General features: G+C 47.9%; 1 protein-coding gene across 4 annotated transcripts in view; it reads right to left on the minus strand.

Moving 5' to 3' along the window:
• The window catches only part of CPXM2 (carboxypeptidase X, M14 family member 2), a 140,288-nt gene that overhangs the window by 29,788 nt on the left and 84,393 nt on the right, over window positions 1-26,107 (minus strand). For all 4 annotated transcript variants that reach the window (XM_043597795.1, XM_043597792.1, XM_043597794.1 and 1 more), the window contains 3 exons: window positions 14,139-14,223; window positions 13,039-13,189; window positions 1,422-1,510 (listed from right to left, as the gene is read on the minus strand). In XM_043597795.1, coding sequence (XP_043453730.1) covers window positions 1,422-1,510; window positions 13,039-13,189; window positions 14,139-14,223 — 325 coding nt within the window. The remainder of the gene's footprint in view (window positions 1-1,421; window positions 1,511-13,038; window positions 13,190-14,138; window positions 14,224-26,107) is intronic.

The following is a 26,107-nucleotide window of genomic DNA, read 5'->3' on the forward strand; positions in this document are numbered from 1 at the left end:
TGAGGCGGGGAGCCCTCTCAGCTCAGCCTAATTACTCCGACCTCAGGAATGTCCCCTGCACTGTCCCTGGGTGGCTGGCTCCTTCTCTCAGCACCCAGGGCCCCTTGCTTTGAGCCACCATATGTGCCCTCGGTCAATCCTTGTTCTGTAAATGTATTCATGAGGCTATCTGACTGTTCAGTCTCTTCAAACAGATTCTTAGGTATCCAAGGGTTTCTCATTCATCAGCACCCCCTGAGTTTTCTAGCACCATGCTGGGGGCAAAGGCGGAACAGGATTTCACACGCCGAGCACTCAGCATTCAGGCTGCTCTTTTAGCCTGTCCCAATCAATGGCTGGACGCTTCCTCCTTCCAGGCCCAGTATGCAAATATTCTCCGCAGCTCAGAATTACTTGGTTTCTGTAACTAAATCTGGGGACAGTCTCAGCTGGGACTGACTTTTGCTCCTAACGGCACGAAAGGGCTAAGAGCTATAAAGGCATCAACCAGTAGTTCTCAAGCCTGGCCGTACATTAGAACCCCAAGGAGAGCTTTTCAAAACTTAGACCCTCCAGACCCTTCTCCCAAGGGTTCTGCTTTAAAAAGTGGCCCAAGGTAGGGTTCAAGTACAAGTATTTTTCCAAATTTCCCCACGTGATTCTGTTAATACAACCCAAATGGAGGATCAGGGAGTCTGAATACCAAGGGGTAGTGTTATATGTTTCCTTGGTAACTGGGTTTCCCCATCGGTAAGGGAAGGATAACAGTCCCTGCCCTCCGGGGGTGGTGAGGAGACTGACCATGTTAATACAGGTAAATTGCTAATGTAGTAAATTGATGTAGGTCCTGCAATTACTATTATCAGTGTATTCTAGATCCTTTGCCTTCTTCAACTGCCTATGACCAACATCCACAAATCAGTGTTATCCCTTAAATGCACAGTGAGTCTTTTTTTTTATGAGAGAGAGAGAGAGAATGTGAGCAGGGAAGAGGGGCAGAGAGAGAGAGAGAGAGAAGGCAGTCTCCACACTCATCACAGAGCCTGATGAGGGGCTCGATCCCATGACCCTGGGATCACCACCTGAGCCAAAATCAAGAGTCGGACGCTCAACTGACTGAGCCGCCCAGGTGCCCCAAACACACAGTGATTCTTAAGAACCCCTGTGTTAAATCAGAAAAGTCTGGCTTCAAATTCTGTTTCAACTATTTGCTGCAGGGGGAGCCTGCCTCTGGTCACTGGAACCCCCAACAAGGCATTCTCAAGCTACAAACTACAAGCATTTAGCGTGGCTTCAGAAAACCAAAATGATCCTTCAGATGCCTACCCCAAACACATCATTTTACTTTCCAGAAGGAAACACACACACACGCACACACACACACACAAGCAACTATGTCACAAGCATATGATACAATGCTCTTTGAGAAATCTGGACCTCACCTGGCGCATTTCCTTGTAGTTGTGGTGTCTGAAATCCAGGTCGTCGGTGGTGGTCATCTCATTCCGTCGGTGATAATAGTTATTTGGATCTGGGGACAGAAATACGGTTTTAAATTCACTCACATCGTCCTGTTCCTTGTGGTGGTTCTGTTAGTGGCCTGATTCGTGTGGAGACACAAGCTAATCTCTAGCTTCAGAACATACGCACAGAGGGGAGAGAGCCAACATTTGAGAAGCAGCTCAGGAGTTGGAGTTAGCCAGTGGTGGGAAGTGCGGACTTAGACCCAGAATGCCTGGTTCAAATCTCCACTCTTCTGCTTAAGTGCTGTGTGATCTTGGCTAAGTCACTGGAGCAGTTTCTGCCTTAGTCTCTTCACCCCTAAACAGGGAAGAAAGGTCCTTCTCTCGTTGGTGTTTCCTTGCTTAATATTAACTGGGATCACTGATGTGCCTGGCAAACTCTCAGCACTGAATGAATGAATAAGTGAATGAATATCACCGCTATACACATGAATGGAAACTTCTGGAAGTGTGGTGCACACTATTAGTTACTCGCCCACCATCTAGTCCCCTTCCACCCTTCCTAACAGGAACCCAGTGCAGTTTGGGAATCACCCCAACACTTCTAGGAAATACACCTCATATCCCAGCTCAGGGGGCCAGGGTGACTGGTCTCAGCCAATCAGAGCACAGCATCTCCTGGCCTCTCGTCCTGGTCCAGATTGAAGGGAAGGACTTTAATGGTGCAGAGCAGGAGTGAGTGAGAATCTCTCCGCGGTAGAGGACAGAGAGAACCCCACGAGCATCAGGAGCCATCGAGTGACGCTACATCGGATCCCAACCAATCTCCCCTGGCACTCCCAACCGCATGAGATATCCAATTCCCTTACCCACTAAGCCGGGCACGGGGTGGGGGGGTGGGTGCGGGTGCTGGGGTTTCTGTTGTTGCAGCTGGAACACCCCAACAGGCATGATCAGGCTGTATTAACGCCGGTGACCCATGGAGACTGGGATTCGGAGGTCTGGGGAGAGATGTCTGCTCTTAACTTGATTCTCTACCCCATATAAATCGACTCTTTTCTTCAATCCACATAAGCCGTGTTGTTCACATAATTATGAGAACAAAGGACCCTCAGAAGAAAGGACAGGCTGGGGAAGAAGAGGAGTCAGGAGGAGGATAAGGGGGAGGGGCGCTCAGTGGGCCTGGAGGTCTTTCTCTGGACGTGACCTACAGCCAGCCCCACGGCGTCTCCAACTGGAGGATGAAGCTGGAAATCCTGGACGGCTCCCAATGTAGAGAGAACACATTGCTTTAGTCAGGTCGCTCTCCTACCCCAGATGCCAGTGGGCAAGGCTGGAGCCACAGCAGCTGTGGTTTGATCCAAGTGGCTCAAGGGGTGACTCCAGAGGCAGTGGCCGTGGCCGTGGCGGGTGACAGAGGGATGGGCTCCGAGCAGTACCAGAGCAGTGGATCCTGATTTGTGCCACCAAATGTGGTCCTCCGACCAGCACTCGGGCTGCCTGTCAGACCCAGCCCACACCTACTGAATCAGAATCCACACGTAAAAACAATCCCAGCTGATTCTACAGATCGGAAGTCTGAGGAACACTGTGTTAAAGTACCAAGCACCCCGCCAGCAGGGACAAGGCACTCGATACACATGGCACACAGCTGCCGTCAACTGAACCAGCTGCACGATGTCTGCGTCCCCAGAACCACAGGTCGTGACGGCCATAACCGACCTTGCCAGGGTTCACTAACCATTGGCTTCACGCTAGAGAACCCACTGGCTTCACGCTGGAGAACTGAGGCTACATGCAATGAGGTGAAAATCCCATATAGACCCAAACACCAAAAAACCCAGATTTTAATCAAGGTTTGCCCATAACACTAGTAGAAACAAGGACCGCCACTGAAAGGGAATTAGAACCAGGGCGAGCTGGCATGCTGTCCAGGAAAGAAAGCAAAAGCAGATCTGATCGGGTTTAGCACAGGCTCCCCAGTTAGTTTCAAGCACTCGGCTTCCAGGAGCGTGGGTTGACCACACCCTCACGTGAGCTGCCTCCCCTTGGATTTCCAAGCCTGTGTGTCTCAAAGCAAAAGGTAAGCATATTTTCCACGTTAATTTGCACTTTATTTACCCGTAGGATGCTCCCTAAGAGCGACTCCACACTCCCCAAGTCCCAGGGGCCTCTTTCCAAAACTCTTTAAAGCCACTTGGTCTTCAAACTCAAGTTAGGCCTTGAAGGTTCTTCAAAAGGATTGAAGAAAAACTCAGGACTCTAAGTGCAGACGAGCTCCACGTTTGGCAACGTCATGCCCTCCTTAAGACTAATCAATTTGCCTAGGGACAAGGGTACAAGTTCCAAAAACTGTCTCAAAACCACAGGTCGGTATTTTTCACAACTTTCTACCTCCCACATTTTGAGCAAAGAATTCTTTATTTGCCCACTTACTCCGACTGGAAAAAGTTTTATTGAGAACCTACGAGGAGCTCAGTACTGTAGGTAAAGAGATGGGTAAGAACCAAGCCAAGCCCTCTGGGGGCCCAGGGTCTGCAGACAAAGCCAACTGGTCAAAGCCACGGTCCCCTTCTTCTTTCTGTGGACAAACCCTTCTGCCCGCGGGGAATGTATTCCAGATGGCTTGGATAAAATTGCCTTGCCCAGCATGCAGAGGCATGAGTATGTGGCCAAGGTCCAGCCATGAAACATGTGTCCCTGTACCCACAGTCACTGGCTCAGAGGGGATCCCAAGATCCTAGGGTCCAAGCTGGGCCAATGAGATGACTTTCCTCCCAGACATGGGAGGACAAGACTCTCCTTCTGTAGGAGTTGCTCACATTGTGGGATGGGTTTGGGGGTGTTGGTCTCCCTGTCCGTGAGATGGAGAGAAGGGGAGCCCTGACATAGTAGAACTACTCTTGCCTGAAGCCAGAGTCGGAGTCAGATCCACCCCTGGAGTTTTCGTGTATGTGAGCCAAAACTGTCCTCCCCTACCCCACAAGCTAATTAGAATAGGGCTTCTGGCATTTGAAACACAAGTCCTGATTCAGTCTGCAAGGCCTTTATCCCCACAGATGGAGCTTTGGAAAAATCAGTCTCCTTGCTTCCCTTGGCTTGTTTGGTTGCACACGTCATATGTGCTGAAAACCAGTCGATTCCTTCCAGAACACCTTAGTTATGGGGACAAACTCCCAGAGGGGCATGTGGAGCATGCCATCTCCCTGACTGTTCTTCTCTTATTCAGCTACTCAAAATCCTCCTCTGCCTGAACCTGTCTACTGATTATACCTTTTGGGGGTTGAATTATGTCCCCCCCGCCAACCCAAAAAGATATGTCAGAGTCCTAACCCCCAGTACTTTAGAACGTGACCTTATTTGGAGCAAGGGTTTTACAGAGGTCAGCAAGTTAAAATGTGGTCATTACAGGGGCACCTGGGTGGCTCAGTCGGTTAAGCATCCGACTCCGGCTCAGGTCACGATCTCACAGTTCGTGACTTTGAGCCCCGTGTCAGGCTCTATGCTGACAGCTCGGAGCCTGGAGCCTGCTTGGGATTCTGTGTCTGCCTCTCTCTCTGTCCCTCCTCTGCTTGCTCTCTGTCTCTGTCTCTCAAAAATAAATAGACATTAAAAAAAGAAAATGAGGTGACGAGAGTGGGCCCTGATGCATCATGCCTGGTGTCCCCAGCAAGGGGGATGCAGACACAGAGGTAAGCAGGCAGGGAGGAGTCTCGGTGGAGGGGAGGGCACAGGTGTGGCGATGCATCTACAAGACCCAGAACCACCGACTGCCAGCAGGCCCCCAGAAGTGGGGCAGAGGCACGGGGAAGATTCTCCGCCACAGCCTGAGGAAGAGCCAGCCCTGCTGACGTCTTGACCTAGGGCTTCTGGCCTCCAGAACAGAGACAATAGCTTCGTGTTACCATCACCTCCCAGGTTCTGGTACTCTTCATGGCAGCCCCAGGAGACTGCCTGCGCACCTGGGACATCCCTGCCTCCTCACGGCCCGGACACCCGCTCTTCCTGTCCCCAAACGCACACCAGCTCACCACACAGGGCTCTTTTTACAAGAACAGTGAGGACTCGAGACCAAACCCCATCCCCGGAAATCCGGGGGGGAGCCGAGGTTCTCGAACTGATGTGCTTCACTGTCTCTGCTACTTTGGGGATCTCGCTTGACTGGGGGTGGGCGTTCAGCGGGGAGAGGAGAGGCTGCCTTTGCTGGAAAGGAGGCTCACGTGCAATCAAGAACCGCTGGGCTCACGATTCCTTCGACATGCTCTATCCAGAGCAGGCAACCCGCAGGGGTAGAGGTTAGAGGTCATGGGGACGGCGGGGCAGGAAGGTGAGGAAGTGATTACTCAACGGACCCAGGGTGTGTCTATGGGTCATGATGAAATTCAGAAACTAGACAAAGCCAGTGCTTGCACACCTTGGGAATGTGCTAAGTACCATGAACCGTATCTTTAAAATGGTTCGTTGAAGGGGACCTGGGTGGCTCAGTCGGTTAAGCTTCTGACTCGGGCTCAGGTCGTGATCTCACGGTTTGTGAGTTCAAGCCACGAGCCAGGCTCTGTGCTGACAGCTCGGAGCCTGGATCCTGCTTTGGACTCTGTGTCTCCCTCTCTTTCTTCCCCTCCCCTGCTCGCACTCTGTCTCTCCCTCTCGCAAAAATAAATAAACATGAAAAAAATTCAAAATGGTTAATTGTACATTATGTGAGTTTCACTTCTTTTTTTTTTAATGTTTATTTTTGAGAGAGGGAGAGAGAGAGAGGAGAGAGAGAGGAGGGGCAGAGAGAGGAGGGGAGACACAGCATCTGAAGCAGGCTCCAGGCTCCGAGGTGTCAGCACAGAGCCCGATGCGGGGCTCGAACCCACGAACTGTGACATCATGACCTGAGCCAAAGTCGGACGCTTAACCAACTGAGCCACCCAGGTGCCCCTTCACTTCTTTTTTTTAAGAAAAGGACTCCCCGGCCTCTCCCCAAGGAAATGCCCGCCACTGTGGCCCAAAGCCCCGACTCCTGAGTGCAGATAACCTGGCACCAGATGTAAGCTGAGCACCAAAGAGCCAGCCCCCTGATGAAAAGAGGTCACAGGTGTCCAGGCCCCACCTGACTGTTATGACAAGGTCCCTCCAAGAGGAGGAAGGGGAAGAGCTGGAGCCCCTGACAGAGGCCGTTTTCATGCCAGGTCATTACTGTCCGTGGAAGCATCAAACCCTGCTACGAGGGGCTGCAAAGGCGGAGCATATGGTGATGCCCATTTCTTTTCGCCCCTTTTCACGTAGCCCTACTGCATGATGGCTCCGCTGTGCAGCGCACAGGAGCCCAGGAACCCCTCCGATCTGACGTTGTTTCTCCAGACCGTCCTGGGGCCAATCTGCAGCCTGACAGGAGGAACTCTCAGAAAAGACAGTTGTTAGGAGTGCTGAAGTTTTTACAGTTTCCCAATAATCAACATGGGGCAGGTGCACCAGGAAGAGAAACCACAGGTTTATTGAAACTCAGTAAGGGTAAGTTCTTTACAGGAAAGACAGGCTACAGCCAGCAAGGCCGGACCGCCCTGAATGGAGAGTGGTTTCCCTGGGGGAAAGGATGCCCGGCACAGTTCCCTTGTTATATTGTGAGAGAGCTCTTGGGAGGGGGGGCGGGGGGGTCAGCAGAAGTGTCCACCTCCTCTCGGAATCCCTGGGCCCTGCCCCAGGACAGGCACATCCTACGTGTCTCATGTACAAACGCACGAGTGAGGGATGAATGAGTGGGTGGGTGGATGGATACACATCCCAATCCAGTTATTTAGGAAAGACTGTTTATGAAGAGGATAACACGTTCTGGGGCCAGGAGACCTCTGAGAAGGAGCCCACTATATGCTCAGCTGCTATTCCTCATCGCCGTGTCAGAACGAAGACTAGAAGGCAGGGCAGAGGGGGTGGCGAATGACAATCACATCCTGGGGATTCAGGACAATTAGGGAACCCTACACCACCCCTGGGTCCCTTAGTGCACTAGCTTTCTAGGGCCTACCGTAACAGAGTACCATAACCTAGGTAGCCTGGAACAAATTTACCATCTCACAGCTATGAACGATAGAGATCTGAAATCAGCTCAAGGCTCTAGGGGAGCGTCCTTCCTTGCCCCTTCCTAGCTTCTGGCAGTTGCTGTCAACCCGCGGCTTGTAGCCACGTCACGCAATCTCTGCCCCCGTCACCCCATGGCCTTCTCTCTGTGTGTCTGTTTTCTCTTCCTAAGGACACCAGTCATTGGATTCAGGGCCCACCCTAATCTTCGCCAGTCACACCCGCAAAGACCCTACTTCCCAATAAGATCACATTCCAAGGTTCCGGATGGACATGAATGTGGGGGGATGCTATTCAACCCAACGCACTCAGTCACGGCATGCCTTACAAGGCAACGGCCACTAGGGGAGGACCGCCCCCCTTCCTGAACTGAGCTGCTTCGGTACAGTAAGAGGTAGGCTTCTTGCTGTGTTACTGATCCCGGGGAAGGAGGGAAATCTGTGGTTCCCCACGTGACCTGCTCTCTCATCCCCACATCTCAGAGTCCTCTGCACAAGCGGGAGACAGGAGAGGGAGGCGTTCTGGTTTCTGGAAAAGGAGAGGTTGATGCCCGTCAGCGGGTCATAAGAGCAGCCAGTAGCCTACACCCTACGTAACAGGGGACAAAACAAAAGCACGACACGAAGAAACGAAACACCTTCTCTCTCGTCCTCCCGTCATCCGTGGGGTCTGGTGACCTGAGAAATGAGGTCACAGAACCAGACTGTCCAGCCAAGGGCAGTAAAAGAAGGAGGAGGAAGTGGGGGAAGATGATAATTGTTCTGCGCTGAGCACAAGGGCACTCTACAAACGGCTCTCGTCTAGTCGTCCTGGCGTCTGTGCATCGGGGATGGAAGGGCAGTGAACGGTGACGATGAAGATGGAGGGCAGCCTGCGTGCATTCCAGGGGAGCAGCTGAGTCCTTCTCGCGAACTCGTGGTTTTGAAAGGCAAGGCTCCAACGAGCCAGGATGGGAGGAAGGACAGGAAGGGCATTCGTGGTCCTTATCTAAAAAAGAAAGAGCTAGGGGGCGCCCCGGCGGCTCAGTTGGTTAAGCATCCGACTTTGGCTCTGGTCACCATCTCGCGGTCCGTGAGTTCGAGCCCCACGTCGGGCTCTGTGCGGACAGCTCGGAGCCTGGAGCCTGCTTCCGATCGTGTGTCTCCCTCTCTCTCTCTCTGCCCTCCTCTGCTCACTCTCTGTCTCTCAAAAATGAATAGAGACGTTGAAAAAAAATCTAAAGGAAAAGAGGCTGAGAAAACATCACCCTCAGCAAAGGAAGATAAAATAAAGGCCACAGCAACTTTGTGTGTGGATTCCTGTCTTTGCAAAGCCCAGGCCTGGGCCCCAAATAATGACCGGTTCCACGGGATAAGTGAGTATTCCAGCTGTGGCCTTTGTGAAGAAAAGTGAAAGGCAGCAAAGCAAATAAACTTCCAAGGTCGTTGCTGCCACGCTGACCCAGGGGAGCCCCTTCCTTCCCCAGTTTACCCATATTGATGATGGCGGGGGGCGCTGGCGGAAACATTCCAGGTCAGCAACATGGGCGGTGGTCTTGCAAAAGAACTATTTTCTCAGTGCTTTATGACTGGGAGGGTCTGTGTATCAGGAGGAAGGAAGGGTCTCCCCTGGGAGGGACTCTGAGGGTCCGAGCCCACTCGCAGGAATAGACACGGGGCATCACCCCTTAGCAGCTCCCCCCACGCTTGACAGGAAACGAGCTCCTATCCCCAGACCCGTGCACAGCTCCCCGTGAGGTCCTGAGTCGAATCCGAGAACCCCAGACACGTCAGCACGGTGTGCAGAGGGAGGGCAGTCACTCAGACCTGGTGGCCGGGAAGACGAGGGGGGAGGAGTGGCGACTTTCCCCAGGGATCAGACACTCACAGTAGGAGCCGCCGAGCAGCACCGGGGCCCAAGCATCGCCATCCCCAGCCCTGAAAGTCACTTCCCGGCATCCTGGCCACGGTCCTGTTGCCCTGCGGTAAATCGTGTGCAGAGCGATGGGGCCCTTTTCAGAAACAGATTCTACACATGACAGTATTGTTTGCAGTAACGAAATAGCTGAACATCACCAACACTGATTTTTATTTTCTTTTTTTGAGAGAGAGAGAGCACAAGGGGGGCAGGGGAAGAGAGAGAGAGGGAGAGAATCCCAAGCAGGCTCTGCACTGTCAGCACAGAGCCTGATGAGGGGCTCGATCTCACAAAAGCACAAGATCATGACTCCCAGGTGCCCCCACACTGATCTTGGAGTCAACCAGCATGTGCCTTTTTTTTTTTATGTTTATTTTTCAGAGAGAGAGACAGAGTGTGAGTGATGGAGGGGCAGAGAGAGAGACAGAGAGAGACACAGAATCCGAAGCGGGCTCCAGGCTCTGAGCTGTCAGCACGGAGCCTGACGTGGGGCTCGAACTCACGAACTGTGAGATCATGACCTGGGCCGAAGTCGGACGCTTAACTGACGGAGCCAACCAGGTGCCCCAGCCAGAGCGTGTCTTAACCTGAAACATTCACGGTTAAAAATGTATCTTCCTAGGCTCTCCCCAGCTTCCGGCATGCACAGATCTTTATAATGTCACATTGTGTGTCAACTATGCTCAAATAAAAATAAAAAAGAATACGGGCACCTGGGTGGCTCAGTTGGTTAAGCGTCTGACTTTGGCTCAGGTCATGATCTCGCCCGTGTGTGGGTTCAAGCCCCGCATCGGGCTCTCTGCTGTCAGCATGGAGCCCACTTCAGATCCTCTGTCCCTCTCTCTCTCTCTGCCCCTTCTCCACTCATGCTCTCTCTCTCTCTCTCTCTCTCTCAAAAAATAAACTTAAAAAAAATAAAGAAATAAAAAAGAATAAAATATTTTTTACAGTAAAAAAATTTAATTGTGGTAAAAGACTTACATAATTCACCATCCTGAGCGTTTTTAAGGGCACATTTGAGTCGTGTTAAATATACCTGCATTGTTGTAAGACAGATCTCTAGAACCTTCTCATCTTGCAAAACTGAAACTGTAACCATAAACAACTCCCTCCATTTTCTTTTAGTTCTGAGCTTTAAAAATCCTATTAATAGACTATGGCATGCGGTAATTCATTTTCCAGTGCAAAAGTTTCTGGAAACATTACTCATGATGGACTTGAAAAGAATCACCACCTTCCTCTGCCCCGACCTGAGGGTTCACAGGAGGACGGTAAGAACAGAACAAAGAGAGCAGAAGCAAAGGTAAATGAATTTTTCATAAATAAGAGTTCCAGGAAAAACAGGCTCCGGGCGGTGGCATTCAGACCGCAAAGTCACCTTAGGTCTGAGCGGCTGAGTTGGTTCGGTAATCTCTGCCTTTGGCCTCGTGAACTTGCACAAAGGGACCGTGCCAACCCCAGGGCAGTGAGCAAGGTTCACTTGCCCACGTGGACTTGGGGGCCCCTGTGCGGCCCCAGTCCCTCAGATGGGACCACCACCACGTGGCGTCACAAAGGCCAGCTCCCCTCTGGGCAGACTGCTAAGTAGCTGTGAGAAGAAAGATGGCCCTAAATATTTGGGGTGGGAAAAGAGAGCCATTCCAAGTCTGCACTTGAAACCCACCTGGAATTCACACTGTTAACTCTGTCTTTGTGTTTAAGTTGCCCCATGGACCTATCTTCAAACACACACACATCCCAAGAATAGCTTCACAGGGAAATGTTTATTTCATGAGACTCTCACAGGATGCCCTTTGCCCCTTACCAACAGCGGATGAATTCCTGCCCACAGACAGACACCGGGACCTTCTCTTTAAAGCAAGCAGACTGAAGCTGTGCTGAGCGACACAGGAGCACACAGGACCGCTCACATACCCTCCTGCACCTGGGTCTCCAGTCTACGCATTCCAGAAAGCCTAGAGGCCCTGGGCCGCAGCACACAGGACGTGTGATTGCAACTCCAGCACAAACCAGCCCCATAGGAGGCCCAGGTCCCAAACCAGGCTGGCCTCGAACATTCTCTCTGGATCAGCCTTGAAAACGCACACGCCCTTGGAGCCAGCGATCCTGTTTACTGTAACCTAATGTTAAACGCCAATCCTATAAATTGAATGATCCTGTAATTTAGACAGTAATCGTGGAAGCACACAAGGGCCCAGAAACAAAGACATTCCTTGTGCGGTTCTTTATGGAACCAAAACACTGGGAACAACTGAACCACCCCACTGCAAGGCAGACTAAAAACAGGACGTGGTCAACAGACTAGATGACGCATTCACAAGACAGATGGTCTCTAATGGTCTTAATGACATAAAAAAGGTTTCACGATCCAGTAAGTACAAATAGATAACAAAGAATCTGTCTGGTCCAAGTGTGAGTAGGGAGGTAGAGAGGCCCATCTCTCTCACCAATGCAGAGTTTGTATTCTACACATTCATCCTTGGCGAAGCAAGAACGTGGATATTATGCGATTGAGAGAAAGGGAGTAAGTGACATTAAACATGCTTTGAAAACACAACAAATGTGTGGGGGGCTGGATGGTGACAGAAATGGCCTGATGGACACTGTAACACCTGAGAACATCAGAGCTGGTGGTTCACTTCCTCCAAGTAGGGGAACCCCAGAAGTGGCAAGCCCTCACTCTCTTATTGGGCGAGAATGGTAAGGAAAGCTACAACCCAAAGCTGAACACCTTGCACCCTAGGGACCGACTGCAGGTGGACAGGGATGTGGAAATTCCTACAGGCCCTGATGAAGAGCCTTAGGAACGTTCTAGGAGCCCACTTCCTTCCCTGGAGATGTCCAGTCGGGATGAAGGGGCTGCCATCCACAAGGCTTCCCATGGGCACAAACTCACAAGTCCTGAAAGGCCAGACGGAGCCGGTCATGAGCCAGACCAGATCAGCCTGTCCAGAGCAGGTACCAGCAAGGATCCAGGCGACATGTGTGAATTCAAGCCCGCCTCTTCCTGCCACCCTGAGGTCACACCCAGATGCCACTGTGTGAAAACAGGCCACGGGGAATACAACGACCTCAAGGGACAAGCGTTTACCCCAAGACACAGGCACCCAAGCAAAGCGACTTCAACCGAAAAGAGGCAACGTACACGGACACACGTACCCACCCACGGTCTGGGTAGAGGAAGAGTAGCGGGAACACTCTACCCAGAGTAGCGGGAACACTCAAAGACAAGGAAACATGCCACCGGAAATTCGCTCTAGTTTTTTTCTTTTGCTTGCTTCTGAGTGGTGGTGTTGAGTGAATTTTCGACCTTGAAACACGCATCATCTTAAAATCCCAGTCGGCAAAACCATAGCTGGTACATCCATTTGCTACTGCCCCCCAAATATCCGTGGTGTTTCCGAGGAGGGTCATGGGAGATTTTTATTTACTTCCTTTCTGCTTCGCTCTGTTTTCTAAACATTCTGCAATAGATGTGGTATATATATATATATATATATATATATATATATATATATATATTTTTTTTTTTTTTTACACGAGAAAAAGATTGCTTGGCACGTCTGTAGTCACCTTGGCCAGGCACCCGTTCTCCACCAGCACCCCACCTGCAGCAAACACGGAAAAGCAAGCCCACCTGGCAGGGGACAGCCCAGGATCTCCATCCTCATACAGATGCTCCCGTTGTCGAACCAGGACCGTGGATTTATGCGGATGTAGCGGGCCACCATGGGGACGGGCAGCTCGTTGAGAACAGGGATCTCTTTTTCACTGTTTCCTTCAAATATCTATTTAGGCATGAGGGGGAAAAGGGAGGATCTTTCAGAGCCTGATTGCCAAGGGATAAAAGGGTCGGTAAACTATTCACTCCATAAGACTTTACTGAGAAACGCCCAATATGCGCTGGGCATTGAGGGGAGAAGAGAAATGAATCAGGCGTAGACCCTGCCCTCAGGACGCCCCCAATCTCCTGGGGCAGCGGGGAGAAAAGGAGGAGGTAATAGATAATCCGGGCGAAAGCTCTTAGTGCCATGACAGAGGGACAGCCACGGAGCTCTGGGATTTCAGAAGAAGGGAAGACCAGATAGAGGTTCAGGGAGCAGGTGGCGTGTGAACTGGCCTCGAAGGCAAACCATTTAGATCTGTAGGGACGGCAGGGATTCTAGAGAAAAGCAGCAGCAATGACTGGAGAAGCCCAGAGGTGGGATTCAGAAAGAGCAGAGTAGCTAGCTCACTGCGACTGGAACACAGAAGGAGCGCGTGCAGGGGGTAAGAACGAGAAAGAAGGTTGAAACCGGAGGCTGCCGTCAGATTGTCCGAGACTCTGGACACCACGTTAGGAAGGACGCGCCTGAGAACCGGAGGAAGAGGGTGGCGGGGTCAGAACCGGCGGATCTGGAGCGGATCACGGAGCGCAAAGATGGGGGTCACTGAAGAGGCTGGGGAACTGCTGTCACTGAGCCGCTGTGAGGGACCCCAGCATACTGCACGTGCCACCAGTCTCCCAAGGCTGACCTGGGAGCTGTGCAAGACACTGCGTCCCAAGAGCTGGGAGCGCACATTAGCTCTAAATGGGCCACCTGGCACTGAGCTTCGGGGCACGGCCGAGAGGGGCGCTGCCCGTCATCGGCGTGAGTGGACACGGAACCTGCAGTGAGGGGGCACGCACGGCCTCTCTCCGCACACACCCGCACAGCCGGACACCAAGGGCATGCACAGAGGGAAGAGGAAACTCACCATGTCTCCCGATCCATTCTTAACAGTGACCCACGTGTGGCTGTCATTGCTCACCATGACCTTGTAGGAGGTCACCCAGTCGCTCCTAAGAGAAAATAAAACGTCACTGGGACTACACGTTGTAAAAGGTCCACCTATTCCCCGTAGAGGCGCAGCAATGAGGGAAGTGCCGTTAGCCCCCGAACAACACGGTTATGAACGGCACGGGTACACTTCTATGCGGATTTTTTTCAATCCAGTTCAGTACTATAAGTGTATGTTCTCTTCTTAGATTTTCTAAGAGCATTTTCTTTTCTCTAGCTTATTTTATTGTAAGAATACAGCATATAATACGTGTATCATACAAAATATGTGTTAATTGACTATTTATGTTAACAGTAAGGCTTCCTTCTGGTCAACAGTAAGCTGTTGTTTTTTGTTTTGTTTTGTTTTGTTTTCATTTTTAAGTGTTTATTTGAGAGAGAGAGAGTAGGGGAAGGCGAGAGAGAGAAGGAGACAGAGAATCCCAAGCAAGTTCTGTGCTGTCAGCTCGGGGCTCAAACTCACAAACCACGAGATCATGACCTGAGCTGAAATCAAGAGTCGGACGCCTCACCGACTGAGCCACCCAGATGCCCCAGCGGTTAAGTTTTTAGAGAGTCAGAAGTTATAGCCAGATTTTTGACTGCACAGGGTGTCGGCACCCCTAACCCCTGCAGGGTTCGAGGGCCAACAGCAGGTCCCAGAGGTGGAAGACGCTGTTTCACACCCTGGCCCCACTGCTCATGCTCCCTGTGGCCTCAGCCAGCTAACCGACCCGTCTGTGCCACTGTTGACTCATCTGTAAAAAGAGGGTCTTATAAGCACCAAGCGTAAAGGATGAACGTGAGCCTTCGATGGTTTAATACTCCTTAAACACTTAGGAGAGTGCCTGGTCTCTGCTCAGCTCTATCTGTTGATCACACATAAAGACACAAGCGTTTACGTATTTGTTGATTCTGCACATTACATCACACACAACAGTCGAGTTCCACGTGGAAAAACAACCTCGGTAAAAACTGCCAAGTCCCTCTAGAAATTTCTTTTGGAAAATGACTTGGGAACATAACACACTAGATGCCACGAACCACAAACCTAACAGTCTGACTAAGAGACGCTGGGCTTCTCCTTGGCTGTCACAGCCACTGAGACAATCCCTCCACCCCCAGCAATGATCCAGTGACAGCCGGGCCCAAAGCCAGACCCGCCATCACCCCCCCCCCCCACCACTGCACAGAGATCACGGAGGTGACAACAGCCATGAATGGACTTCCCACAGTGGGGGTCAACCCGATAGGCCATGCGAAACAACCACCTTCGCGAGGAAAACACATCTTTTTCCCTCGAGCCTCAGTCGTTTATAACATTCGTTGTTAATCGATATGGAATATTCTTTCTGAGCACCGTACTTTTTAATTTTTAAAATACTGGAACTAAACACCAGTGTAGTGATCCTCTGGAACATTCCGCCAGGTGAAGCCCTCGGAGCCCTTCTTTTCCTCCTGTGAAATCCGCCTGGACTCAGGATCCAGGTATATCCCGCTACGGTTCTGAGTTTCTGAATCAGTGCTGCCTAGTAAAGTTCACGCAGAAAGATGCGCTGCGTCTATTCATTGTGGCTCATCTGACTTGTGAAAATCATTCCTAGGTGCTTTTATTCGTGCTTGGAAACGAACCCTCCCCTCCAGCCTTCTCTCTCCCCTTCTGTCCTCCTCACCAGCTGCGTCTGAATGCCTGCCGGAAGCCAGAAGCTGTCCAACAACCTGTCCCCCACCCCCGGGAGGGTGAAGGCTGAGCCCACGCCTGCAGATTTAGACGCACCAGGCATGATTTCTGAAAGGCACCTCGGCACAGCTCAGGTCTTTTGCGCTGGAAAATAGCCTTGCCCCCAAACAGCAACCCGTTTCCCACATTCAAATAACCTCCGAAGGCCTTGCAACTGCAGCCCCTTTTGTTATCTGTCTGTCTGTCTGCTAGTAACACCCCCACAGTGACACGGCAAGGCAGCCCGCAGGGGTGAAGGGCGCATCCCATCTACAGAGACGGAGGTGGTGGCCTTAGGAAGCCTCTGAGTCAAAAGAAACACACAAGGGACGCCTGGGTGGCTCAGCCGGTGAAGCATTCGACTCCTGATTTCAGCTCCGGTCATGATCTCATAGTTCATGGGATCAAGCCCCATGTCGGGCTCTGTGCTGACAGCGTGGAGCCTGCTTGGTTGAGATTCTCTTTCTCCCTCCCCCGCCCCTCTCTCTCTGCTTCTCCGCTTGCATGCACACTCTCTCAAAACAAATAAACATTTAATTTAAAAAAAAGACATACAAATGAGAGAGGGGCAGAAAGAAAAATTAAAAAGCTCTGCAAACAAAAGGGGAGAAAGAAACAAATGAAAACCAAATAACAATTTCTCATGGGGCACCTGGGTGGCGCAGTCGGTTAAGCATCCGACTTCACCCAGGTCACGATCTCGCAGTCTGTGAGTTCGAGCCCCGCGTCAGGCTCTGGGCTGATGGCTCAGAGCCTGGAGCCTGCTTCCGATTCTGTGTTCCCCTCTCTCTCTGCCCCTCCCCCGTTCATGCTCTGTCTCTCTCTGTCCCAAAAATAAATAAACGTTGAAAAAAAAATTAAAAAAAAAAAAAAGAAAACCAAGTAACAATTTCTCAAACTTGAAACAAATGTGGACAAATCCGCTAGTTATGTTTGAAGGGCAATTAATTGTTTACGTGGCTCTGACCTCTCCTCTGGACCGCAGACCTCCATCATTTGTTCTGTCTGACCTCTCTCCACTTCTCATGCCCCACCTGAAATTGACCTCGCCCCAACCAACTGATACATGTCTCCGCTCTGAGCCCCAACCTGGGCCAGACCGAGCCTCTGCCTTAGAAAAGGTACTGGTATCCCCGCAGGGGAACAAAATCCCTGGGTCCTCTGTGACACCCCACTCTCTCTCCCCCACCTGCCCACCTCCACTCAGACCATCACCAAGTCCTGCCAGTTTCACCTCCCGGGTTGTTTTCTAGAATCTCTCCAACCCTCTCCAACCTCACTGCCACCACCCCAGCCCATTCTCTCTGGCCAGGACCGTTGCATTTCCCTCCAACTGGTCTCTTGGCATTTAAACTGCCTCCCCATCTATCCTGCAGTCAGAGACTGGCTTTTCTAATGAAATAGTATCATGTCACCACCTGCTTCAAATACCACTCGCTGGTGGTAAAGTCCCAATCCTCATGATGTTCTAGAAGCCTCTTGCTTACCTTTTGCTTTGTGTGCTCTTTCTTTCAATTCCTGATAGCGACTACACCCTCTCTTGCCTCAGGGCCTTTGCACATACTGTTTTCGTCTTCTTCCCCTACCATCCTGTCTGCCTCTAAATTATTCAGACTTCAAACCATATCAGATAAGCCAGCCCTCATCCTGCAATCTAGCCAATTTCTTTCCTTGTATGTTCCTTTCTTTCATAGTTTAATTCCACTTCTAATTGTATATCCCTTTCTAGAATTTCCTGACGGTGTCTTTACCTCCCACTGGAGTATAAGCATCTCAGAGATGGAGGAAGAAGAGACTGGCGCTTCAGAGGATGCAAAAGGAAGCCGATGTTCCTGGAGGGCAGAGTGAGAAGCAGGGCGGGACAGCTGGGACTGGGTGGGCTTTGCGGGCCACTTGATGGGGGTGCACCTTCCTCTGCCAAGCAGTAGGGAGCCAGCCCCCTTGCTGTCCATCAAGAATGGTCAAAAGCACCTCGAGACCAATTAGAAAGTCTTGCAAAACTTCCACCTTATTAACAGCACACTTGGAAATCAGAGACTACCTTAGCGTCTCTTGTTTCCTCTATGAAACTGGCTCTCCTTCCTACCCCCCTTTGAACTCCCGCTGAAACAGAAGTGATGGCAGAGGTCCCCCTGCCACAGGTTTATGAATAAACAGCCTTCCATTCTATCTTGGGCTTAGCACGGCCTTTGACAATTCATACTACTGCCCATATTATGATTTTTTTCATTCTCACTGCTGTCTAGTATTCCACTCAGAGGACGGGCACTTTGTCCATTTTATTGCTAGAGAGCATCTGAGTAGTTTCCACTTTGGGACACGACGAACGGTGGTTCTGTAAATATTCTTGCATGTATCTTTGGTGAATTTATACAAAGTTCTGCTTGGTGTATAATTAGAAATGGGATTGCTGGATCGCAGGGTCCCAGGGCATAGATATGTTCAGCAGTAGTAGTTTTCCAAATTAGCTCTCTATTTATACGCCAACCAGCAAAGTATGAGAGTTCTGGTTGCTCTGCATTCTTGTCAGCACTTGGTATTACCTTTCTTTTTCATTTTAGCCATTCTGAAGGGTATGTCCTGTTACTTCATTGTGGTTTTTATTTTAATTTCCTGGATGACTAATGAACTTCGACATGTTGTATGTTTATTGGGCATCTGAATATCACTTTCCGCGAAATGCTTATTCAATTATTCCCCCCTTTTTAATTAAGCTCCTTCTCATTTTGATTGGTAAGAGCTCTTTATGTATTCTTTGTTGTTGTTTTTTTTTTAATGTAGCTTCACATCCAGCATGGAGCCCAATACAGGGCTCAAACTCACAACCCTGAGACCAAGAGACCAAGACCTGAGCTGGAATCACGAACTGGACACTTAACCAATTGAGCCCCTGTTTCTATATCCTAGATGGGAGTTTTTTGTTGAACCTATGGATTGCTACTATCTTCTACAGCTTGTATTCTCTTTTGCACTCTCTTTGTGGTAGCTTTTGGTAGAGTTTCTTAATCTTTACATAGTCAAATTAATCTTTCTTCTTTCTTTACTGTTTCCAGTATTTGTGCCTTTTTCAATAAATTTTTGCCTACTCCAACATCATAAAGATTGTCTCCTACGCTTTCTTCCAAAAGCTTCATTGCTTTACCTCTTACATTTAGATCTGCACGCCATACAGAGATGACTGTTTGGTGTGAGGTAGGGGTCAAGATAGACTTTTTTTTTTTCTATCAGGGCTTCCAGCTTACTTAGAACCACTTATATGATTATTTTCCTACCATGCCTCGGTGACACATTTGCTATAGATCATGAAATAGTATATGGGTGGGTGTGTTTCTTGATACTCTATTCTGTTCCATTGGCCTATTTCCTATCTGGTACTAAACCCATCCTGTCTTGATTTATATAACTTTATAGTAAGCCTTTATATCTGGTAGTGTACATTTTCCCACTCTGTTTTTACTTTTTACAGTTCCCTTGACTATTCTTAGCCCTCTGTGCTCTCATATATAAATTCTAGAATCACCTTAGAATTTCCAAAACAAAGACCTTTGGATTTTAATTGGGATGGCACTAAATACATAGGTCAGTTTTGAGGGAATCAACATTTCTCAGTGTTAAATCTTCTAATCCATAAACATGGTAATTCCCTCTATTTATTTAGGTCTTGCTTTACTTATCTTTCATTGGACTTACCCCTAGGTAGTTGATGTTTTCCATAATTTTATAAATGATATTACCTTAAATTCTATTTTCTCCTTGTTTGTTGCTAATAGGTAGAGGTACAAATGCTTCTTGTGTATTGATTTTGTACCCAGTTACTTTGCTAATTCATTCATTCAAATAGTCTAATAGGGATTCCTTTGGGTGTGTGTGTGTGTGTGTATACACACTTCACACTCAGCCTGGAGCCCAATGCAGGGCTTGAACTCATAACCCTGAGGTCAAGACCCAAGCTGAAATCGAGAATCAGACGTTTGCTGACTCTCGATTTTGGCTCAGGTCCATGCTGTCAGTGCAGAGCCTACTTGGGATTCTCTCTCTCCTCTCTCTCTGCCCCTCCCCTGCCCGCCCTCCCTCTCTAAATAAATAAATAAATAAATACATAAATACATAAACATTAAAAAAATCAGGGGGGCCTGGGTAGCCCAGTCAGTTAAGTGTCCGACTTCAGGTCAGGTCATGGTCTCGTGGTCTCTAAGTTCCAGCCCCACGTCGGGCTCTGTGCTGACAGCTCGGAGCCTGGAGCCTGCTTCAGATTCTGTGTCTCCCTCTCTCTCTGCCCCTCCCCTGTTTGCCCTCTGCCCATGTCTCTCAAAAATGAATAAATGTTTTTAAAAAAATAGGGGCGCCTGGGTGGCTCAGTCAGTTGGGTGTCTGACTTGGGCTCGGGTCACGATCTCACGGTTCGCGGGTTCGAGCCCCGCGTCGGGCTCTGTGCTGACGGCTCTGAGCCCAGAGCCTGCTTCAGATTCTGTGTCTCCCTCTTTCTCTGCCCCTCCCCCACTCATGCTCTGTCTCTGTCTCTCTCTCAAAAATAAATAACATCAATTTTTTTTTAATTAAAAGAAAAAAAAAAAAACAAAACAGGCGCTTAACCAATGGAGCTGCCCAGGTGCCATCTCCTTTGGATGCTTTTAAGGACATGATCATGTCTTCTGAACATCATGACAGCTCTGCTTCTTTATTTCCCACTGTCAGGCCGATTATTCTTTTTCTTTCCTTATTTATTTCACTGGCTATGACCTCCAGTTCAATGCCAAAAGAAGTGGTGCTAATAGATGACCCTGTCTCATTCCTGAGACTGAAGAAAGGTTTAGGTGTTTCACCGCTGAGTAAGATGTTTCCTGTAAGCTTCTTCCTGTGTTTGTTTGTTTCTTATTTTAACCAAGTAGGAGTTCGTGATTTTGCAAATAACAAGAAAGTCTGAACGTCTGCAGCTTCGGGCACTTACTCAGCTGGTCGGCTGTGTCAGGGTCAACATCAACGGACGTTCATGTTTCATACTTGCTCTCTCAGGGTTCTCAGAGAACGCTGCAAGAGGGCTCAGTCTACATTCACTTTTCAATATTCGTTGTTTGAGGTCTAAGGAGGTGTTTTTCGTACTTGCCTCGGGGTTCTAAGAAAACATCAAGATACACTCATTTTTCACACTTACTGCCTTTGGGTTGGAAGCTAGTTGCTGCGGCCGCATAACATATCCGTGTTCAGAAAATATTGCATAGTATCTTTCAGTTTCTATCAAATCACTTTCTAAGGTTGTAACGGGACAGTGTGCAATTCCTGTTGTTTGGGCTTTTTTTTTTTCCATATTAGAAAAACTATAGTTCTTGAAATGAGTTAGCACACACAAGCTTTAGACTCACTGCAGAAGCTCCAGGTAGATTCCACAGTATGTGCCCTGGAGCCCTTCACTGCAAGGGGCTTGACTGCACTGTACCATAGGTCTTTCTAGAGATGTTATTTTTTCAGACTAAGACAGCTCTTATTTATTCCTCGTTTAAAACGAAGCCTCTTTTTCTTGCTTTTAAACACAAATGGCTATAAAATTTTTCAGACGCCTTTTCTTTATTTATCAGAGTGATCATATTATTTTTCTCCTTAGTTCTGTTTATGTGGTGAATTATAGTGTTTGGTTACAACTGTGGCTAAACTACGCATATATACCTAGAATAAATCCCACTTGGTGGTGACGTACGATCCTTTTTACGTACCGCTGAATTCAAGTTAGTAATATACTGCTTGACATTTTTTCTATCCATGCTCATGAAAAAAAAATTGTTGCATAATTTTGCTTTTTGTAATGTCCTCATCAGATTTTGATAACAAGGTTTATGCAAACTCATACTTAGGAAATGCTACACTGTTTTCATTCTCTATATTTCTTTAAGTGCCCTTTCTTTCTTAAGTGTTTGGAAGAATTCAATCGAACTTTCTGAAATGGAGAGTTTTTTGGGTTTTTTTTTTTTGTGGGACGATATTTAACAATGAACTGATATTTTTAGTAGATATTGGACTACTCTGATATTCTATTTCTTCTTCCGTCAGTTTTAATAACTTGTGCTTTTTGAGGAATTGCTGTATTTTGGCTATTTTCAATGGTATTGGCATAAACTTGTTCTTAGTATTATTTTCTTGTCTCTCTAACGTCCATAACATTTTTAGCGATGCTCCCCTTTGCAATTTTGATATCGGCCATTAATTTTTTCCCTCTTTTCCTAATCAGCCATGAGTTTATTAAATTTTTTTTTAATTTTTTTTTTCAATGTTTATTTATTTTTGGGGGCAGAGAGAGACAGAGCATGAACGGGGGAGGGGCAGAGAGAGAGGGAGACACAGAATCGGAAACAGGCTCCAGGTTCTGAGCCATCAGCCCAGAGCCTGACGTGGGGCTCGAACTCATGGACCGCGAGATCGTGACCTGGCTGAAGTCGGACGCTTAACCGACTGCGCCACCCAGGCGCCCCAATTTTATTAATCTTTACAAACAATCAACTTTTGATTTCGTTTACCCTATTATTTGTTTCCTACTAAGAACCATATAAAACCATGTGTTAGGAACCATATGACCAAGACTGAAATGGTTAATTATCAGCAATTTCCTAAGGGCAAACTAATATCTTATTAATTTCTACTCTTATCTTTATTGTTTTCTTCTTGGTGCATTCTTTAGGTTTGATGTGCTGTTCTTTTTGTACAGTTTCTTGAGATCATTAATTTTCAGTCTTTCTTCAATCCTAATATATGCATTTAAGGTTATAAAGTTCCTTCTGAGCACTGCTTTAGCTACATGCCATAATTTTTATATGTCATATCTTCCTTATCATTTAGTCAAAATATTAATTCCAGTTGTCATTTCTCCTTTAATCATGGACCGTTTAGGAGTATAGTTTTGTATTTTTATTATTATTTTGTTTTGTTTTGTTTTGAGAGAGAGAGCACATAAGAGTGAGGGAGAGGGGCAGAGGGAGAGAGAATCTCAAGCAGGCTCGACACTCAGTGCAGAGTCCGACACAGGGCTCGATCCCACAATCCTGGGATCGTGACCTAAGCCAAAATCAAGAATCATCCAGGCACCCTTAGGAGTACAACTTTAAATTTCCAGGTGTGGGGGATTTCCCAGTTATCTTTTTATTACTGATTTCTAGTTTAACTCCACAATGGACAGAGAACAAACTTTGAATCACGTCAATCCTTTCACATTTGTTGAGACGTCCTTCATGGCTCAGTATATGGTCAATTTGGGCTAATGCTCTATGAGCACTTGAAACCAATGTCAGTTCTGTACTTATTACGTGCAGTGTTCCGCATACAAAATTCTGATCAAATGTACTGTGTTATTCAGATCTTCTGTATACTTAAGGATTTTGTGCCTGCTTATTCTATCAGTTATAGAAAGAGGTGTGTAAAAGAATATCAACCTGATGGTGAATTTATCTGTTTCTCCTTCTCCTTCTCTAAACCTTGGAGTGCATACAGATCTAAGACTCTCACATAGTACTGGCAGATTGACTTTTATGATTAAAAATGCCCCTTTTTTATTTCTATCAAAGCTTCTTGCCTTAAAGTCAACTATGCCTGACATTAAGGTATCTAATTTTGTTTTATTTTGGTTAGGATTTTTTTATTTCTTTCGATTCGTTTACTTTAAAAATTTTTTTTTCAATGTTTATTTACGTTTTGGGGACAGAGAGAGACAGAGCATGAAAGGGGGAGGGGCAGAGAGAGAGGGAGACACAGAACCAGAAACAGGCTCCAGGCTCTGAGCCATCAGCCCAGAGCCCGACGCGGGGCTCGAACTCCCGGACCGCGAGATCGTGACCTGGCTGAAGTCGGACGCTTCACCGACTGCGCCACCCAGGCGCCCCATCGATTCGCTTACTTTTAAAATCTTCTGTCTCCTTAAACATAAACTCTGTCTCCTGTAAACAGCATATGATTCAGTTTTATGAGGTTTTTTTCTCCTTAAGTACAACATGATCATATTATTTTTCTCTTGGAGGATGTATAGTTCATTTCAATGTAATGCAACTAATGTTGTATTTGGATTTATATCTATCATCTTACTATTTGTTTTCTATTTGACCCATTGGTTTCATTTCCCCTTTATTTTTTTTGCATTTTTTATTTGATAAATCAAATATCCTTGTTATTCTATTTTCTCTTTATTAACTGACTAGTTATATACTCACATTATTCTTTTCATAATTACCTTAAGTATTTCAATATGTATCCTTAAGTCACTAGTCTTTTTTTTTCAATACATGAAATTTATTGTCACAGTGGTTTCCATACAACACCCAGTGCACATCCCAAAAGGTGCCCTCCTCCATGCCCATCACCTGCCCTTCCCTCCCTCCCACCCCCTTAAGTTACTAGTCTTATTCAAATTATAATTTCTGCTGCTTCCATGATCATACTACGACCATCCAACAGTTCAAGCCCACGTACCCTTCCAGCTTTTGCATTCTTTTGGAACACAATTTTAATTTTTTTTTTAATTTTTTTCAACGTTTATTTATTTTTGGGACAGAGAGATACAGAGCATGAACGGGCGAGGGGCAGAGAGAGAGGGAGACACAGAATCGGAAACAGGCTCCAGGCTCTGAGCCATCAGCCCAGAGCCCGACGTGGGGCTCAAACTCACGGACCGCGAGATCGTGACCTGGCTGAAGTCGGACGCTTAACCGACTGCGTCACCCAGGCGCCCCTTAATTTTTAATCCTATTTATTGTCAATGTTATATTTATATATGTGTACTAAAGATGCACTAAATATTTATATTTAATACTTAATTCATCTTAGTCTATATATTTTTTGAATCTCCTAATAAATTTCCACTGTTTCCTATTACTAATACGAATAAGAGTTACGAACCTACTCATTGACCCTTTCTGGTTCTTCTTCATTTATTTTTGCATTTCCATGTTTCCGTCCGGTCATTTTTTTCTGCTTGAAGAGCTCCCTCAGATACTGATGTTAAATCAGGTATGCTGGGGGGCGCCTGGGTGGCGCAGTCAGTGAAGCGTCCGACTTCAGCCAGGTCACGATCTCGCGGTCCGTGAGTTCGAGCCCCGCGTCGGGCTCTTGGGCTGATGGCTCGGAGCCTGGAGCCTGTTTCCGATTCTGTGTCTCCCTCTCTCTCTGCCCCTCCCCCGTTCATGCTCTGCTCTCTCTCTGTCCCCAAAATAAAAAAACGTTGAAAAAAAAAAATCAAAAAAAAAATCAGGTATGCTGGCAATAAATGTTTTCAGCTTTTATTGTCTGCACGTGGCTTTATTGCATCTCCAGGTATGAATGATATTTTTGCTGGCAGTTCTAGGTTGACATTATTTCCGCGCAGCACTTACAAAATTTGATTTTGTTGGCTTCCGAGGCGTTGTTTTCTCCATACACACAATCTGCAGCTACCGTCACGGCATTTAGTGAATGTACAGTCAGAATACGAGTAGGAAAACGAGTACAAAGCCCTTCAGCTCAGATCCCGCTTTGTCATTCACTAACTATATAAACTTGACACGCTGGCAAACCTTTCCGAAAATAGTAAGGATAGCTACAAGGAGGTTGAACGTTAACTTAAAGAGTGAGAGACGGGGGTGCCTGGGTGGCGCAGTCGGTTAAGCGTCCGACTTCAGCCAGGTCATGATCTCGCGGTCCGTGAGTTCACGATCCCGCGAGATCTCGCGTGATCTCGCGTGAGTTCGAGCCCCGCATCGGGCTCTGGGCTGATGGCTCGGAGCCCGGAGCCTGTTTCCGATTCTGTGTCTCCCTCTCTCTCTGCCCCTCCCCCGTTCATGCTCTGTCTCTCTCTGTCCCAAAAATAAATTAAAAAAAAAAAAAAAAAAAAGAGTGAGAGACGTTTTGGTACAGTGCTTAAGACCTCAGGCTCTGAGGGTCAAGGAGTCCAAACTAAAATCCTACTTTGTGCACCCATGAGCCATGACATGTATGAGAGTCATGTGACCTCCGAGCTCCAGCGGTGAAACAAGGTAGCAACTCTATGTCTTTGCACAAAGAATGCAGAGTTGAATGAGGTAATAAGGCACGTAGGGTCTGAGCACAGGGCCTGGGACATAGTAAATGATCCATAAAACTCAGCTCTTAAGAATGACACTATCGTGAATTAATACGCTGTCCAATGCCGTACGACAGGACTGCAGCTGCACTTTAAACATAATTCCGATGCTCCCCCA

This window comes from Prionailurus bengalensis, chromosome D2 (genome assembly GCF_016509475.1).
Source record: "Prionailurus bengalensis isolate Pbe53 chromosome D2, Fcat_Pben_1.1_paternal_pri, whole genome shotgun sequence".
Lineage (NCBI taxonomy): Eukaryota > Metazoa > Chordata > Mammalia > Carnivora > Felidae > Prionailurus > Prionailurus bengalensis.